Source organism: Sminthopsis crassicaudata, chromosome 2 (assembly GCF_048593235.1).
Source record: "Sminthopsis crassicaudata isolate SCR6 chromosome 2, ASM4859323v1, whole genome shotgun sequence".
Taxonomy (NCBI): domain Eukaryota; kingdom Metazoa; phylum Chordata; class Mammalia; order Dasyuromorphia; family Dasyuridae; genus Sminthopsis; species Sminthopsis crassicaudata.
In genome coordinates, this window is record NC_133618.1 from 456,979,327 (window position 1) to 456,999,849 (window position 20,523).

The 20,523-nt window shown below is 35.4% G+C and overlaps 1 protein-coding gene across 1 annotated transcript in view; it reads right to left on the reverse strand.

Annotated features, from left to right (window-relative positions):
- Positions 1-20,523, reverse strand: part of ASTN2 (astrotactin 2) — a 1,161,487-nt gene that overhangs the window by 518,162 nt on the left and 622,802 nt on the right. The window contains 1 exon segment of the mRNA XM_074292901.1: positions 2,562-2,728. Within this exon segment, the coding sequence (XP_074149002.1) occupies positions 2,562-2,728 (167 nt within the window).

The following is a 20,523-nucleotide window of genomic DNA, read 5'->3' on the forward strand; positions in this document are numbered from 1 at the left end:
CCAAACCCAAGTGTGTCTCTTTTTGAAACCCTTTTCTTTTATCAAAGATAAATTTAGATGAAAGAAACCCACATGTAATAGATAAATTGATTCCTGCCTGAGACATTAATTAGTTGTGTCCCAATAAACAAATTACTTAAATTCAGTTTTTTCATCAGTTAAATCAGAATAATATTATTTATGTTATCTACCTAATAAGGTTGTTATAAAATACTTTATAACTCTTAGAACCCTACAAAAACAAATCGCAATTATTGGTGCTTTTTCCCTCAGAGATCTTCCATACCTCTCCCTACCCCAGCTAGGCAGCTAAAAGCAACCTTTCCTTTTTTTTTTTTTTTTTGGTAATTTTTATTATATTATCTCAGCTTACCCATGAGCACTTGATATTCTTCCAGTTGTTTAGATCTAACTTCATTTCTGTGAAAAATATTTTGTCTCAACAGGTAGATTCCCAAATATTTTATATTATCTATAGTTAGTTTAAATGGGACTTCTCTTACTATCCCTTGTTATTGGTATTTGTTGGTAACTTAAAGAAATACCGATGATTTATGTGGGTTTATTTTACATACTACAACTTTGCTAAAGTTATTATACCTAGTAGTTTTTTAGTTGACTCTCTAGGATTCTCTAAACATGTATCATATCATCTGCAAAGAGTGATAGCTTTGTGTCCTCATTACTTACTCTAATTCCTTCAATTTTTTCTTCTTTTATTGATAAAGCTAACATTTCTAGTACAATATTGAATAATAGTGGTGATAATGAACAACCTTGTTCCATCCTTGATCTTACTGGGAATGTAGAAGCAACTACTTTCTTCTTTCATTTTTCTTTCCACTCTGCTGGACTTTTCCTATGCATTTAATGATTTTTGAAATCCGTATTTTTTTTTTTCTGTGTATGTGTCTCCTCCTTAATAAGAATAAATGCTCACCAGCAACACAAAGCTTAGAGGTAGAGAGTCTTTTAAAGATATATTTAGTTTAACCCCTTAGTTCATCTCTCTTGAGCTCTCCAAATTTTAGTGCCTTTTACTTTCACACTGTTCACAAAATTCTGTAAACATTGTCCAATTACTTAGATGCATACATGTTATTTTCCTTCAGTGGAAGAAAGGTCCTTGAGGATAGGGACTGTTTTATTTTGGGCTTCATATCCTCATCACAGTGTTTGAAACACCTTAAGTATCTCAATGCTTCTTTGATTGAATTGAATAAAACTAAGATCAGATTCACACAATGGTACAAATGGCAAAGTTGGTGTTTGTACAGAGAGTTTAAAACTTGTCAAGGTATAGTAATAAGAAAAGTAGATCTGGAGTAAGAAATCAGTTTTAGTCTAATTCTTATCATTATTTCCTTTATGACTTGGGGAAGTCTTTTGATCTCCTTGGACTTCAGTTTCCCCCTCTAGAAAATGAAGAATTGGAATAGTTGATCTCTGAGATACCTTAAAATTCTAAATCTGTGATCTTATGGGCCTGTGAATTTCAAAGTTCTTTCAAATTTATTATTGTTATTTGATCATTTCAGTCATGTTTAACTCTTCATGACCCCATTTGGCATTTCTTTGGCAAAGATACTGAGGCCAACAGGATAAAATGACTTGTCCAGGATAATAGAGGCAGATTTCAATTTGGATCTTCCCAACTCTAGGCTCAACATTTTATCATTGTGCCATCTAGCTACCCTTCTTTTCAAATTAGAGCAGTTCTGTGCTCTAAAGGCAAGTAGTTGCATTTTTATCTTTATATCCTAGTGTTTAACACATAAAATGTATTTTAATATATATTTATTAAACTGACTTGGATTATTTTAAGATTTGCTACTTTGGTCTAAATACCCAGTGAAGGAAAAAAAAAGTTTCTCTAAGTAAATGTCCTAATTAGTTGACTTCCAACTAATCATTTAAAAAAACATCTCTCTTTGTAAGTTACATCATTTCAATTTAACATGAACCTACTATATGTTAGATTTGTAAAAGATACTGAGGACACAAGGACAAAACAGACCCTGCAATAGAATGGTTCTTAGGTGGGTGGGTAAACAAGATGTGCACAGTCTAGTAAATACAAAATAAATGTGAAGTATTTTGTTGGAAGATGAAAATGTGAATGGTTAAGGAAGATATACCAACAAAAACTTCTTGTAATATGTGCGATTTCAGTTGAGCTTTGAAGGGAGCTATGTAGTCCAAGTAGAGATAAGGAGAGATAATGTTCCAGGAATACGATATAGCCTATTAAAAGTTATAGAAGTGGGGGATGGAACGCTATGTAAGAGGAACATCTTCAAGGCCAACATTGCTGAAATATAGAGTGAGGAAAAAAGTCTTGTAAAATTAATCTAGAAAAATCAGTTGGATTTAGAATGTGAGAGGCTTTAAGGAAAAATTAAAAGTTTTTGTTTTATCTTAGTAATAATAGGAATCATCAAAGTTTTTTGAAGAAGGGGAGTGACTTGGTCAGGACTGTGCTTTAAGATTATAAATTTGATAGCAGTGCAGAAAATAGATTATTTTATAGCAATAATGAAGATTACTTGGCAAAGACTCACCCGCAGAACATGAAGATGGTGCTAGAAGAGGCATCATAAGGCAGAGGTAGAGTCTGCTGGAGACATAGCTGTTCACAGCCCCCATTGAAACCATCTGAACAGTCAATTCCTTTGGAATAGTCATAGCAACCAGTACCATCCTTCATTGGCCTCAGCTCTTCGGGGCACTGCAAGATGAAAGAAGAAATGGAGATTGGGGAAAAAAAGGAAATCCTTACTAACTTCACTGAGTTGTAGGACAAGGAGAGAACAAAAAGTATAGAGTATTAGTATATAAACCATAAATTAAAAGGAACTTTAGAAAACAGAATATTATAAGACAGAGCATCAGAATTTGTCATATCTTTAGGATATAAAACATTAAAGATAAAAAAAAACCTTAGATGTCACTTACTATGTTAGTCACCCAATAAATTGATCAAACCAGCATTTATTAAATACCTACTATGTGTGAGAACTACTAGAGATACAAGGAAAAAAAGAAACAATCTTTGCTCTCAAGTGGCTTCCATTCTATTGAGGAAAATGATGTGTACATTAAAAAACGTATATACAAAATACATTCAAGGCTATTTTTTGACCATAGAACACTAGCTGCAGGATGGAATAAGAAAAGCTTCATGTTCCTTGGGAAGAGTTTTGAAGACAAAAGAGATGGAAAGGGTCATACCTTAAGTGGAAATATATTCCAGGCAAGTGGGAGATTTAGTACAAATTAATGGAGATGAAAGATGCATCATTTTAAATATGAGGAAACTGAGGTCTAGAGACAAACAATGACTTCTACAAATTAACACACTTAATAAGGGGTAGATTTAGCACACAATTCCTTCTTTGCTCTGGAATGACTGTCATGAATAATGTACAGTTCTGAAAATGAACCTAATGGTTCATTAGAACCATTAATCATTCCTAAACCATTAATAAAATGGTTTAGAAAGCCACAAGAAATGAAAGAGGGGAGAGTAAGGCCCAGGACTTATCTATTCTTGAATGAAAGAATAACTGTTATTGAAAAAAAAAAAAAGCAAAAACAAACAAACAAACAAAAAACAAGCGATAATGTGAAGCAACAAGAACATATCAAATGTAAATGTTGGGTAATATTGACACATCTTTCCTCTAGCAGCAAGTACCCATTTCACATGTATGAATGAAAGCTATATTATTTTCAGTTGAGGAAACCATCTTCTTTATAAATTCTAAGCATCCGTGCTAAATAATTAAAGAAACATTTAGTTCAAATCCTATTTCTTCCATGAAGACTTCCCTGACTAATCAGACTCACATTGACTTTTCCTACTTCAGTATTTCCATAGCTCATGTGGACTTAAACTGGGCACCGTGACCCCACATGGGGTGATATAACTGAGGTTTTATATAAATAATTCTTGGGGGAAAGGGAATTGTAAATGGAAAAAGGTTAAGAAACCCTGGTCTAAGGCATAAAGCCATTCATTGAGTTCTTTGCATAAATTACCTAAATGGTTAATTGGCTTTTTAAAGAGTTTATAATTTGTCTTCCCATTTATAGTATGTTATATTGATAGGTACTGTGCTTTATAGTAGGCACCATTTAAATATTTGTTAATGCTGAGGGAGAGGCAGAAAAAGAATAGAATTTAAATAGACCTTCAAGAAACTGAAGAGCAGATTTTTCAAGGTTTAAAAGAAAAGTCTTAAAATACATGAGGAAGATTAAATTTAAAAGGCAGAGCTGAAACCTAAAGTTCAAAATCACAAGAAGTTAGTTTTTTTTTTTCTTTCCAATACAAAGAATTCCCATGAATCATAGCTATCTGGCAATGAATTGGACTGTATCAGGAGATAATGAATTTCTTGTGACTCAGGAATGTCCATTGTAATTGGATGGTCTGCTTTGTCTGACATGTTATAGAATGGATTCATGCTTGAGGTGGGATGGGGTAGGGAGATATTGAACTAGATAACCACATATATCTTCAAGATTTTACGTATGAGAATTATTTGTTTCATTTTATTTTAAAATGTTAACCTATTCTATATATCTGGAATCCAACTTGCTGCTCTCCCACTTTCTAAGCAAAAGTCAGGTCCTAGTTTTTCCATGATTAAAACTTAAAGCCAGACCATATTGATCCACCATTTGAGTTCCCAAATCTGGATGCCATTTTACCCTACTCTTCTTTCCTGCCTCACTCCTGCTATTTCGTCCCTTTCCCACCAGCTCTTGAACAGTAAAAAAAGACCAAACAAAAAAAGGTCAATCCTTTTGGAAAATAAATTGCATAGCAGAACAACTCACAATTAAAAATGCATTATAGAGTTCCTGAGGATGAGTTTGACTGGAGCCGACACAGGTGCTGGTGAAGGCAGGTTATAAATGGCCTCTGTCAAGCTGAAGAAAGGTTATAAAATTGCTACATTTGGTGCTTAAAAAAGAAAATCAATTTTCTATGTGAGTGAAATGGCATACATATTAATAAAAGTTCAGGAGATCTCTTGCTCCTGTAGGGCTCATCTCTGGACAGAAGCCACAGGGCATGATGGATTCCTGGCCACTGGGCCATTAGTGTGTAGCTGAAGGTGTATTCTGCCTGACTTGGGTCACTGAAAGACAAAAACCTGGAAACAGTCCTGCTGCTTTTTCTATCAGGCATTGAGAAGTCTCTCAGACTTAGGATCAGCCAAAGAACTCTTTTATAAGCAAGGCAATGAAGTCTCCCCCCCCCCTCCCTTTACATTTTCACCCTGAATCCCTTCATTACATTTTGGCTGATGACCTAGGCTTATAGAATATTATAGTTGAAAAAAACCTTAGAACATAAAATATTATTAGGTGATGGGACCTTAGTGCATAGATTAGTAATGCACATGATACTGTAGCATGAAGACGCCTTGTAACAGAATGTTATAAAGGGAAGCAACTATCTTAGAAACCATCTAGTCCAACCTTTAAATTTGGTTTCATGAACTTAAAAAAAGTTGTTTCTCAATATAATTGTTTTCCTTTGTCATCCTAAAGTATTTTACTTTATGCATTTGAAAATATTGTTTTGTGAGGGAGTTTATAAGTTCCACCAAATTTTCAAAGAGGCCTATAATCAAAAAAATATATTAAAAATTCCTTGTCTATTTTTTATAGACAGGGAAATGGAAGATCAGAGAAGTAACTTTATATTCCCATAGTCACATAGACAACTTGATAGGATTAGTATAGGCCACAGCATCAAAAGTTAAAGTAAAAGGTTTGAGAAGTTCTCATTCAATTGGAACAGACTATGATTTAAGACACAGAAGGAACAAATGTTTCTTGGGGAATATGAAGGGCAGCCCTTGAGTAGAAAAGGAGTACTTCAATATTTCAACATTGCTTTGGTCTCTGTCCATTTCCCTCTCTTCCCCCTGAATTTGCTTTCTCCTTTCATAATCTAATTTTTAATCATTGCACAGCCATTTGTTTCTGTTTGTAATTGTGCATTTTAATGTTCATTAATTATGGAATGCAAATTGCTGTGAGTATAAAATTTGTAAAGAACATCTTCTCCTTTCCCACCCGCAGGATGAGAAGGCAAGCACGAAGGCCAGCTGCTCAGCATAGGAAAAAGAAATTAAGAGGAGGAAACAATAGCAGCAATGACAATGGGGAAAACCTCAACAACTTTTCCTTTGGCCTGAATAAGCTAGTGAGGGATTCCTGCGGAAACTCTGAGCAGCAAAGCCTAATATGACTTTCTGAGACTTGATTACTTAGGAAAAATTTAGCAGCTAACAAGGGACTAGAAATTTAAACTTTAGAGAAGTGGAAGGGAGAGGAAGGAATGGAAGGTGGGAACTAGATGAACAAAAATAAGTGTACTAAAGAGAGGAGCATCTAGTATCTGATGGGAGTGAGACTGTGGAGGAAAATCAAGGGTTTCCTCAGTGGCAATCAGACAGACTTCAATAAATTAATGACAGTGATGAGAGTTTCAGGGAGGACTTTTATTAATTTTTTTTTTTTAAATAACAAGACCCATTCTGAAGAGCTCAATGACTTTCCTGGGATGAGTAGTAAATTTTGATATTGTAGTAGTGTAAAATATGATATTTGGGCCAGAAATCTAGTATTGAGTGCCAAATAGAGCAGCATATTTATGAAGAAATTCAGGATTCCCTAAAGGCTTAGCCATATAAATGGATATTATAAAGGTTTGACAGATGTGAAAAGGAAGCTCTAGAAAGAGGAAGAGACTTGACCAATGTCACAAAGCACCATCAGGACTAGAAGACAGCTCTTGGTTTCTTAGCACTCTTTTTAAGAGAAAGTTGAGATTCAAATTCAAATGCTAAGGATGTTCCTATCTGTGACTGATCAGCTCACAGGGGCTTGGGAGAGATTGGGACTTTACTCAAGTTCCTGATGGAAATGAAAAAAGTCTGTTTACCATAAGGATGAGGCAGTATAGAAAGACAAAGACTGAAAGGGAAAATGAAATCACTAAAAACATGAAGGCCATAACAAAGATTTATTCACAAAATCCTAGAAGACATCAAGATTGAAATCTAACATTTTGGTATTGAGTTTATAATACTGCAGGTGGTCTCCTTTTTAGATAAGTAAAATTATAGACAAATAAAAGAGTAGCCTACTTCTCACAGAGAAGGATTAGCAGAAAGCTAAGAACCAGAGCTGGAATTATATCCTCTTATTTTACAGATAGTTAAATAGAGTTCTAGAAAGAATAAATGTCTTAATGAAGTTCATATGGGGACAATGGAAAGATCTAGAATTTGAATGCAGATCTTCTGATTCAAAATTCAGTGCACTTTCCAGTAACAACACTATGTGGTCTCTCAATTTATTATGCAGAATCCCAGAAGGTTCCGATAATTTCCTGAATGACAGCTCTATAATGGATGATTCACGGAAAATTCTAACCTTTAATGTTGACATTAAGGAACGTAACTACTCTGTAGCTTTGGTGACTCTAGCAGAGACAGAATTCTATGACAAATGAATTATGGGCAGCTTGATTCAATAGAAAGAGTGCTGAGGTCAGAATAAACAGGCCTGGATTTGATTAGCACAGTTCTTGGCACATAGTAGGTACTGAAATATTTATTGATTGATTTTATTCTTTTTGTGAAATAGGAACTTGGTAAAGTAAGGAATACTAGGGTAGGCTTCAGGGCCCAGAGGCCCTGGGTTTAAGCTCATTTTGACACTTACTGACTGTGTGACCATGGGAAAATTATTTATCCTTTCAGAGCACCAGGAAAGTCTACAAGTATAAATTGATGAGAAGGTGCTACCTTCAATAATACAGGGAATTTTTTTTTCCCCTGAGGCTGGGGTTAAGTGACTTGCCCAGGGTCACACAGCTAGGACGTATTAAGTGTCTGAGACCAGATTTGAACTCGGGTCCTCCTGAATTCAGGGCTGGTGCTCTATCCACTGCACCACCTAGCTGCCCCCATACAGGGAATTTCTTTACCTAAAAAGTCTTCATACTAATGAAATCCCAGGTCCAATCCATATCTCCTATCCTCCATTCTTGTTTGAAAGATGAAAAGCTGTAGACTAAACAATAACTTAATTAATTAGAATCAGAGAGAGTTAAATAATCAGACTAAAAAAAATTCATTAGTGGTTCCATGTCAACTTGGCGGTGCTCTAGGGATTGGTATGTGGCCCAGTACTATTCATCATTTTTATCAGTGAACTCACTTGGATAAAGACATAGATGACATGCTTATAAAATGTGTAGATGATACCAAGCTGGGAGGGATAGCTAGCTGACTAGATAACAAAGACAAGATCCAAAAGGATCTTGATAAGCTGTAACATTAGTCTGAACAGTTGAAGATTAAATTCAGTATTGTTATTATGTCAAATTTTACATTGGGGTTCAAAAAATAATTTCCCAAGTACAAAATGAGAGAGAGTTTGCCAGAAAAGATTTAGCAATTTTTAATGGATTTCAAGTATCTGAAGAACAACTGTATATAAAAGAAAGTGTTAAGCCCTGAGTAAAAAAAAAAATCATGGTCATCCCTCCCCTCCCCACTTCCTTTCCATTAAGACTGGAAAAGTGAGTTTTAAAAAAGCATTCAAGAAAAACCTTGAAGCTCTGACCACTTTACATACCACCGAGTCATAAACTCCAGATGCTTTATCTCAATCCTTGCTAGGATAATTCCCCTTCCTTTTGAATATTGCCACTTGCTTTGCTGTCTCCTGTCTTATTTTGACCGCTATCCTATCAGGATTAAATTATGATCCTTTCCTGGAATTATGGCTCGTCCATCCTCCCAGTGACCTTGCCCCCATTATCTACCTTGTGTTTCCCCTTTAAGAGTATATATTCAGGTTACATATTCTGTTTGAAAACCCTAGTTACCTAAAGCCCTGCTTTGGTTTGTCTGGATCGAATGCTTTGTACAAGAATTCCATCTGATCAGTTTCTTAAACTCCACATTAAAGATTAAAAACCAATCTCTGCTTGCCTCAGTTTCTCTGGCATTACAAAGGATGTGCCTTGTTTTTTGTTTGGCCTCCTAAGGCAGAACCTGGAGGAAAGGTTAGAAGAGACAAGGAGGAAAATGTAGGTTTGATCTCAAGAAAAAAAAATGTCTATTCAAAAGTGAGTTACCTCTAACTAGACATCTACAAACAGAAAATTACATATTTCCTGTCCAATATATCCTTGTGGGATGCGTTTGCAGATATAGGTTGGGAAAAAATAGCCAATGAAGTATCCTCTAACACCAAAATTCTAGAATTGTATGATTTTAAAAGTATTCTACCTCTGAACCTTGCTACCTGGCAAGTTACTTCATATGTAGTCACCAAAGCTTTCTCATATGTAAAATGAGTCTAATACCACTTTTGTTATCTTTTTGCTTTAGTGGAAAGAGCCAGATTTTTCAGTCAGAGGACCTGGGATTGAGTACCAGATGTCTTGCTATTATAATAACTTTGCTTAAGTCATTTAACCTCTCTAAACCTCACTTTTTTCATCTGTAAAACAAAACAAAACAAAACAAACAAACAAAAAAAAGAGTTGGGTTAAATAATCTAAGTTATTTTTTCCGGGTCTTGGTCATACAAGTCTTACAAAAGTGATTTGTAAACGTTAAGGCATTACAGAAAAGTTAGTTGTGAGTGTTCCTGTGGTTCTTGGTGTAATGGGTGCTGTAGGCAGTGTTATTAATAAAAGAATCCACAGATAGCAGCAGGGGAAAGAATAGATGGCAGATGCAATGGAAGATGTAGTTTATGTCTCCTCTCACTTGATACCCGGCTCATGCAGCGGGCATTGATCTCTGTGCCTGGTCCTCATGTGTGGGCAGGAAGCAGCCCTTCCCCCACTCCCACTCTGCAGCTGTCAAGCACTCTGAGTTCTTCTCCCGATCTCCATCAGTTATTGCCAGCATTGATTTGTATGGCCAGGATAGCCTCAAGCCCATAATTACAGTGAGTTTTAATCAACCTTGCATCAATTCAACTGCAGTTCAATTTGTGATCTGCTATGGCAGTGACATACAGGAGGGGCTATTTTCTGAAAAACGAGTAGGGAAATCAATAGGCAGCTCATATGGCAGTTCTGCCAAGATAAACACCTCCAAGCCAGTTCCTGGCCCACCTGGGGGGTCACACACCTCTGAAGGAAACAGGCCAAGATTAGCATAGGAGAGGCCATTAAACAGCCCCTGAAATAAATTATGGTCATTGGCTCTGCTGCAGAAGAGGACCTGGTGAACGAGTAAGACTGCCTAGAACACACAAGACCCAGTAGGGCTATTTCTCTGTTTCTTATCAGCTAGATACATTAATGTTCTTATATACATGTTAAAAGTACCCAGCAGAATGTTAGAAACTGTGAGAGGCAAAGAGAAATATGAGACATTGGGTCAATTATTCAGAAGCTCACAGTTGTGTTGGAGAGATGAGTCACCATAGAAAAAAGTTGAACAACAGCATGAGACAGCCTGTAATTAATCTCAAATCTTGTAAAGTGTTTTGCATTTAGAGGACTATTTGTCATCTATGTTTCACTCATTCATTCCTTTGTTCATTCATTCATTCATTCATTCATTCATTCATTCATTCAGCAAACACTAAGGTGGCCATTGTGTTCAAAACTCTGGTTACTACTGGGAGAGATTTATGGAGTTCTGAGCACATGACTTAATGATAATGCATAATATGTGATAAGTTCATTAGAGAGAAGCAGAGTGCTCTGTGAGGTTTAGGAGTGTGTATACACAATGCACACATATACATATACACATATACAAAATAATAATTTATTGTTTTTCTCCACATCAGAACTACCTATATTAATGAAAATCATTATTCCTTCATGTTCATAGATATATGGAAGGAAACTTAGAGGTTGCTTGTCTGACTCCTTCAAACAGAAGGAAGTGAGTTTCTCAAGGTTATATAGCTAGTTAGAAATAGAGATGGAACTTAAGTCCTAGATAGATTGAATCCAAGTAGAACTTTTTCTACTAATCCCTGTTCTTTATAAGGAACAGCTGAAGAGGGAATGTTTACTATATATGAAGGTTATGAAAGCTGTGGTCCAATATGTGGTCTCTCTTGGAGCTGAAGTAGATTTAATTGTGCTGGGTTTGAGAGGGCAAGACTAGAAACAGAGGGTGAAAGTTGAAGAGAAGTAGATTTAGGATTGATGTAAGAAAATATCTCCTATTCTAATTCAAGGCATTTTGCTATGCATTAGGAAAAAGGAAGAGAGAGAAACTGGAAGAAAGAAAGAAGAATGGGAGAGAGAAGGAAACAAGCAAAAAAGTAGGATGGTGGGCAGCTAGGTGGCGCAGTGGATAAAGCACCAGCCTTGAATTCAGTTCAAATGTGGTCTCAGACACTTAACACGTCCTAGCTGTGTGACCCTGAGCAAGCCACTTAACCCCAGCCTCAGGGGGGAAAAAAAGGAGGATGGAAGGAAGAGAAGGAGGGGAGGGAAGAAGGAAGGAAATAAGGAAAGAAGGGAGTAAAACAATCCCAGTGCTCAAAGAATTTATAATTTTTGAGCTGCTTTTCAGGAAGCAGTGGGTTTTCCATGATTGCAGTTGTTCTATCAAGGGATAGATGATTACTTATTGAGAATGCTATAGAGGTGGCTTTTCTTTATGCATAGATTGGAGTAGATAGCTCCTGAGGCCATTTATTCATTTAGCAGGCATTAATTATGTGCGTACATAATTTTATTAAGTTTTTTTCTTTTGTTATTTTATTAAGTGTTGGGGATAAAAAAAACAAGGTAAAAAATATCAGTCTCTGTCCTCAAGGAGCTTGTGGTCTAAAGGACTTACAGGAAATCCCCATTTCCTCATGGCTATTCTTCTGAGTATATAATCGCCTTAGGCATTTCTGGCTAAAGTCTAATACTTCTAGACTAAACAACAGAGTCTGCTATTTCATTTCTCCTTTTCCTATTCTTACATGAAAATGAAAGGAAGTTAAAAGCATTTGTTACCTTGCTTTTCTTACTACATTTTAAGATACATACACATACCCACATATAAAATTGTCACTCTCAATTAGATTATAAACACTCTTGAGTAGTAGAGCTGGAATCTGAGAGAAAGCAGACAGTTCAGTACTTTTTACATTGTACATATAGCCTCTCACTCACATCTTAAGTCTTAGAAAGCAGTCATATAGAAGAATTATAAAAGCACAGGAATTGAAATCAGAGGACATGGGTTTAAATCCTAACTCTTATAGAAACTACCCATGTTCTCTTAGAGAAGTCACTTGCTTTTTGTAGATTTCAGCTTCTTCACCAGTGAAATAAAGGGTTGGATTAGATAATTTTTAAACATCCTTTCATATCTAAATTCTATGACACAAATTTGTTGGCTACTTGGCTGGTGGCTAGGTAATTTACAAAAGCCTTTGGTACCCATGCTATCAGTTCTAGTGATTTAGATGAGTAATACATGAGATTCTTGGCTTGTAATAGGAGAAAGGGAAGCCAGAAGTACAATTTCGAGTGTTTTCAGGTCATGTATAGTCAATTAGAGGTGGCTGGACATCAGTTTCTATGTCTAGGTTGGAATTTTTTTTTTTTTTTGGTAAAAAGCATTTTTTTTCTAATTATGTGTTAATGATACTTTTCAACATTCATTTTTATAAGATTTTTAGTTTCAGATTTTTTTCTCCTTCCCTCTCACATCCCTCCTCAAGATGGCAAGCAATCTGATACAGCTTATACATGTGCAATCATTTAAACATTTTTCATTAGTCACATTATGAAAGAAGAAACAGAACAAAAGTAAAAATAGTATGCTTCAATCTTCATTCAGACTTGTTAGCTCTTTCTTTGGCTGTGGATAGCATCAAAAGTCTTTGGATTTATCTTGGATCATTGTATTGTTGAAAAAATCAGTCACAACTGATCATCGCACAATGTTGCTAAAATTGTAAATAAAGTTCTCCTGGTTCTGCTCATTTCAGTCAGCACCGGTTCATGTAAGTCTTCCCAAACTTTTCTGAAAGCAGGATCCTGCTTTGTCATTTCTTATAGCACATAGTATTCCATTATATTCATATACCACAACTTATTCAGGCATTCCCCAATTGATGGGCATTCCCTCAATTTCCAATTCTTTGCTACCACAAAAATGCAGCTATAAACATTTTTCTACATGTAGGTCCTTTTACTTTTTTTTGGTGATTTCTTTGGGATACAGATCCAGTAGTGGTATTGCCCTTTGGGCATGATTCCATTGCTCTCCACAGTGGTTGGATCACTTCACAACTCCTCTAACAATCAGGCTAGAGAAATTTGAGCAAAGCACGCCAGACTTGTTTAACAGGCTGGATTCTGTTCTATTTCCCATCTTTTGTAAGAAAAAAACCCCACAATTCACACTGCTGCAGCTGCAAGTCATGCACTCACTGCGACTCACTCCTGCTGATCAGAACCATGCATCAGAAATGATTTTATATGCTGCTTAGCTCTAAAAAGCATGAAGCAAGAACCATTGAACATATGCTTATGTGGATATATATTTACACAGCTTATGTCAAGTGTAATTTGGGGTGGTTTACAGATTTTATTTTTTGCCACAGAAAGCAATTTAAAAGGAAAAGAGGGACCCAACCCAAATGGTGACAGATGTAGCAGTGAGTTGGATCTTCTGGGATTCCCTGGGATGGTGAGGGTCCCAGTAATTAAGGGGCACGAGGAGATGTGAGAGGCAAAGCTCGTAGGAACACAGGAATAGAGCAGGAAAGGACTTCAGAGGATTCTCAATCAAACCTCTCATTTTATGGATAAGTAAACTGAGGCCCAGGGAGGTTAGTATACTTTTTTATTTTTATTTTTTTTAAGGAGAGGTGAATAGTCAGCCCTAGTGTAATTGTAAAGTGATTTTTCAAAGTTAAAACTGAAGCTTAGTCTCATTATTTGTTATCATTTCTGGTCAATCTCCATTTACTCTCCTCCACTATAATGCATATATATGCATTCTGTATATTCAAATACAAACACAGCAGATATTTAGTAAATATTTAGAGTGAGAACTCTGGAAGGCACTAGGAAAAAGAAAAAAACCTGTAATGGGCTACAATTTTGATTTTCAGAGAGCTTCTGATCTAATATGAGGATAAAACCCCAACACGGAGAACTCTCATAATTGATTTTGCACAATTGGCAAATTAGAAAATTATGGAAAAATTTTGTATAATTCTGAGGGAGAAAGGGTCTGGGAGATCAAGGAAAGCTTTATGGAAGAGATAGCATGTTACAGATAAGATATGTTATAGTGTGTTACAGATGAGAATAAAACAATAATAAGGAGGTCAGGCATTCCATATATAGGGGAAATATGAATAAAAAATAAATGACAGAGACCAAGAGAGACAGAGACAGAGAGAGATATAGGAACAAAGAAGAAACAGAGGCAAATAGAGAGAGACAAAGAACAAAGACTGAGAAAAAAAATATAGAACCAGAGATATATGGAGAATAAAAGGACAGAGAAGAGGAAATAAAAGGAGAAAAGAGATGAAGAGAGGAAAAGATGAGAAGGGAAGGACAAAGGAAAGGAGAGACAGAGAGTTGGAATTGGAGGGGGAAAGGTTGTCTGGCTAAAGCACAGTATATGTAGAAGTACTATATGATAATTCTAGAATAGCAGCATCACCCCTATTAATATTACCTTGGATACCAGGGAGAGAAGTGTGAACTTTACTTGGTAGGTAACAGTGAATTTCTGAAGATTTATGAACAGAATACCAGCATAATCAGATATGGAGGGATTATACTTGGTTTGTTCGTCCCATATTTGTCCCAGAGGACAGAAATAAGAGCAATGAAGAGGGTGTGTGTGTGTGTGTGTGTGTGTGTGTGTGTGTGTGTATAGATAGAAGGCAGATTTTGGATCAGTCTAAAAAGAAAAAATCTCCCAAGTGAGAGCTTTCTAAAAAACAGCAAAGTACCGTCATCACAGGAGGACTTTTAAGCCAATGGCTGGAAAACCACTTGTCAGGAATGTTGTAGATGTGATTTTGTGGTTAACTACAGGTGTGACTAGGTGAGGCTCTGAGATCCTTTTTAATTCACATGCTGAGACTATACAGGAACAGAATAAAAGAAAACATTGAATTATGGCAGAGCCCTGCTTTCTTCTGAGTGACCACGATGCATAATGGGCTGGTTATATACCTCCATGGATCCATTATGTCATTAACGTACATATTCCCTCCCCGATACAGACTGCCAGCTAGTCACATCTTTTCATCCTGTTATTACTGTCCATGTCTCCCTATGAGTTCTCCATTATGTATCTACCTAGTGGTTACTATTTTTCTTTAAAAATTTCATGGGCATCAGTGCAGCAGTCATGCTGTTCACCCATTGTCCCTTTCTATTATTATATGAAGAGTCTACTGATACTCAAGGGTGTCTTTTATGGTATTAGTTTCCTTAAGAAGGACCTTAAGATGTTACCCTAAGGCTAGGAATTTAAGGCAAAGCTGCAGTATAGTTAGGGTAAAGGGGAGTTATCTGGGAATAGGGACAACTTTACCCTTCAAAGCAGGCTTACTATCTCTTAAATTGACATTGTCATTCTCCAAAATGAACTTTTGTTTCTTGGAGACAACATGGCACAGTGAAAGGCTTGTCCAGGATGAACTTTTGTTTTCCTTGGAGACAACATGGCATAGTGAAAGGCTTGATTTGATATCAAAAAGACATGGACTTCAATCCTGATACTAGTTATGAAATTGTGGACATATTACTTAACTTTTCTCAGCTTCAGTTTCCTTATTTGCAAAATGGGAGAATAACAGGTATACTATTTTGCAGGGGACAGAATATTCATGATTAAAAAAGATTTTACATAAATGTCAGGTTCTTGATCTCAACCTATTATTTCATTGAAATGGATAACTTTAATTGTGGAAGGTCCTTCCATCGATATGGATCAGCATTAACTTTTAAATTCTTATCTTGAAGAGTTTTCTAGGGATTAAATGGTCAAGTAACTTATTCATGGTCATTTAACCAGTATGTATCAGAAGTTCAGAACTCAGAGGTTGGAGTATGAACAGAGGAAGAACAGTCTTCTATCTAAAATATCATATTGACTCTCCAATATAATTTATTAGTGTTATCATTGAATCACTGTGACTCCAAAGAAATAATAAAAATAATACAATAATTACTCATCTTTCTATATGGACTTTAAAAAAACTTACATGATAATTGCCTCATAATACCACTAGGAGACAGACAATAAGAATATTATTTCCCCAAATTTACAAATCAGGACTTTGAAAACACTGTCTTCCTTCACATAAAACCATGTAGGATTTGGGATTTCTAGACCTAGAGAATTCCACCTTAGCATTTTCAGGAGATAGCTTTCAAAGCAGGTGTGGGCTGCCTAGTCCTAAGTGCAAAGGCTTCATTTCTTCTACTTACTACCTGATGGGTTTTTGCGTTTCTAACATTTTTGGACTAGAGGGAAGACTTTACAACAGTATTGTGGAATTTCCCATTGTTTGCCTTCCTTGAGTTCACAGACTCTTAACAAATTAAACTTATTTTCCCTCTTTTCCAAAATAACCTATTTTAAATTCTTGGATCATTCACATTGTTTCTCATGGAACAAATAAAATCATAATAGTACTCCTACTTATAATAACCCCTTGAGGTTTGAAAAGTGCTTTCTTCATATAAATCTTATAATATATAGTTTAATATTTAATACTGTCATTTTGCAGATGAAGAGAAAAGTTAGAAAGTTAGATCACTTGGAACTAAACTTACAACTAAAGGAAGGGACCTGGATTTTAATTCAGATCTTTCCTGTCTCTGGACTACTACTTTTCCATATCAATTGCCTCTCAATGAAGAAAGAAAAACAAAATAAACTGACTGCCTTGCACAAGATGAAGCAGTATTTTAATCTATACCACTGACAATTCTAATGATACTTCTGAATTATGTGGGGTAAAATACATAAGTATGGTGGTGATAAGAATACAAGGAAAAGAAGTTACTATGCCAGAATACACAATACATTGGATTAAACAACAACAATGACAATGACACAGCAGAATGAGGATTCAGATATTTTTCTTAGTGTCAAATCTCCACTTGAAATCCTGTCTTGTACACTTACTGATTGTATAAGTCACTAAATAACTCTGTATCTCAATTTTCTTATCTATAAAATGCACTGAGTAGATGTTAATATCCTTTCCAACTCCAAATCTATAATTCCATGAATTTTTATTATCTGAAAGAAAGAATTTGAGTGATATTTCATGGCAAGAATTTTGGAAACAGAATGGCCATTACAAACTTTTTTGTAGTCTATCACTTGACTATCTGGGTGACCTTGGGTAAGTCTCTCTGGATCACAGTCTCTGTATGTATGTATGTAAAATATGTATTTTGTATGTAAATATGTAAAATACAGTGTTTGAAGAGATGATTTCTAAGATCCATTTCAAATCCAACTTCCTATGATCCTTGTGATGCACTTACAACATTATTGGCAGAGTTTTTGCGTTTCTAACATTTTTGGACTAGAGGGAAGACTTTACAACAGTATTGTGGAATTTCCCATTGTTTGCCTTCCTTGAGTTCACAAAGGTCTTCACTGCAAACACCTCCACAGATGTCATGGATCCTATATTTAGTAATTCACTGTTTTGTAAGCGTACAGCAGAAAGATAACAGAACCAAGATGGAAGAAAAGACCTGGGTCTTGATACCAGTTCTAACATTTTCTAGCTGAATGATGCCATCATTCTAAAGCTCACAATGTGACTTGCCAAAGATTGCAGAGGTAACAAGCAAAAGAACCAGGCTTTAATCCCTAAGTCTCCTGCATCCCCAACTTCAGTGGTGTTTATACTACTACCAAATTCCACATGAAGTTTATAACTTTGTGTATTACTTCTCTGAAGTTTTTACTTATGTTTCCTGAAGTGAGTTATCTTCTTATTGTTAGAAAAGACAATTTACCCATAGCCAAGGAAAACTAGTGTTAAAGATATTAGTTAATCAGGGAATCTACTGATGAGTTTGATAAGTCCTTCCTATCAACTTCATGAGATTACATGAAATTTACATTTCATGAAAGTAGATATATATATATATGTATATATATATATATATATATATACATATATATATATATATATATCTTAGTCATGTGCTGAGAAGTCCTGGGGAATTCCTCTGATTGGTGTTCAGAACTAGAGCTACCTCCAATAATGGAAGTCTGAGGGGTGTATATTCTTGTCCAAAGAACCCCCTGTTCTTTTCCCATCTTATTTTTCCCCTTTAGATTTCCAGAGAGAGAGGGTAACAAGAAGTCAGGAGTAAAGAAGAGGAAAGGAATTTCTCCCTCCTTGACTCACAGATGTTCAGAAGCAAAACATGGTCTTTTTAGGAAAAAAATGTAGCAAGTAGCCTTTGCTTGTGCAAGAGAGCTTGAAAAGGAAGTTTTTCTCATTTTTGGTTATATATTTTTGCTTTTTATTTCCTTTTCTAAACAGAAGGATAAAGATCAACAATTCTAAATTTGTGTTGTTTTCCAAAGTTGTATGTAATCTTGAATTCTAGAATTCCCAAAGTCTAGACTTCTCAAGAAATCAAGAGTTATTAGATTTTAGAACTGGACATGAGCTTCATAAAAATTTTTCTTAACAGTTGCTTTTTGGAGAGGAAAAAAAAGATTTCCCTATATGTATGAAACCAAAGCTACCTAATGAGGAAACACAAGACCTAGACCTTGCTAACCTTCTATGATGCTGCTATGAGTTGCTTGGATACTGTAAATAGAAGGGGAATGAAAAATGTTTGTTAAACCTCCTTGAAGTGATTTTATCCTTCATTTTGGGGGATGGTATACAGAGTCCAATGGGCCATTACAGTGTTTTATTTTTTCTGTTTTATTTCATGGGCTCTAATGAGATCTTTGCACCTCATATGATTGCTGTGGTAGAGGACATAAATGTTGTCCCATTCCCAATCCCCATATCGAACAAGGAATATCAGTATAAGAGTGGAGATGTTGCTACCCACTTTTAGAGAAATATAAATACAAACTATATCTAAACTTTAATTAGGAGAATTTTCTAACCCCACATAGAACAGAGTCAATGAATTATATAGAGAAACTGCCCCAAACAGAAATCAGATAAACAAGATCCAACATGTGGATGAATCCAAATACTTGGAGAGAAGTTGTGTCACAGATAACAGACAAATTAAAGTAGCATTTTCTTGATCCACAAGTCTATTAATTTATAAACATATGAAGAAGCCCATGAAGAGGGAGAAGGCATGATAGAGAACATGTGAATAAAGATAAAAGAGAGTAGAGATAGAAATGACACTATTACCAGAGGGACAGTACAGTAAACCTAGATAGAAAAAAGAAATGAGGAATTCAGAAAAAAATTACAAGTCTGGCATAGAAACACGATTTAGTAGCAACATTCCCAAACCATGTTGAAAACCTTGTTAGAAATTTGTAATTTGGGGCAGCTAGGTGGCGCAGTGGATAGAGCACCAGCCTTGAATTCAGGAGGACCGGAGTTCAAATCTGGTCTCAGACACTTAACACTTCCTAGCTGTGTGACCCTGGGCAAGTCACTTAACCCCAGCCTCAAGGAAAAAAAAAAAAAAAAAGAAACTTGTAATTTTCCTTCCTTAGGAAGAATTTTCAAGATTGTAGATATTAGCACCAGCCATCCAGCTATCCTATATTTTGCTTCAAAATAATTTTTTGCAATTTTTTTTGGCAACTCATACAAAATGTCTGTATATATAAGCAAAGACTCATATCATAGATATTCTAAAGGAAGTCAGGGAACAATTTGAGCACATATGAGAAGGGCAATGATATTCAAACAAATTGACAATATCATTCTTGAGTAAGACTTAGCTGAGATCAATGTCATAATAACACAAGATGAATAATACAGTGTAAAGAAAAATCGACCTGAAACTTGAGAAACCCAAATTCTGGTACCAATTCTATCATCAACATAATGTGTAAGTATAGTTAAAGTTATTTTATGACCTTTGCTTTCTCATTTAGACTGAAAACCAGTCTAGCCTATTTCATAACTCAAAGACTTGATATAAGACTATAATAAGAAAGTAGATTAAAAAAATAAACGGAGAAAATTGTTTTTGAAAAAGAAAAAGAAAATAAAGCACTATTATATTATTAGAATTGTTATTAGCAATAACAATGCTAATTATGAATGATACCTGATTCTAGTTTCAGTGTCATTATATTTGATTCTGAGATTTAGAAAACAAGCTATAAAATTTATAATTACAGGCTTATCTCATCCTTCCCCCCCAAAACATGTGAATGTTGTTTCCATGAACTTGAATATAAATTGCTGAAGGCAAGGAAGAAATATGCTTCTCCTCTAACCTTCTACAATATTTAGTCGGTTACTGGATACAAAGTAGTTTTTATG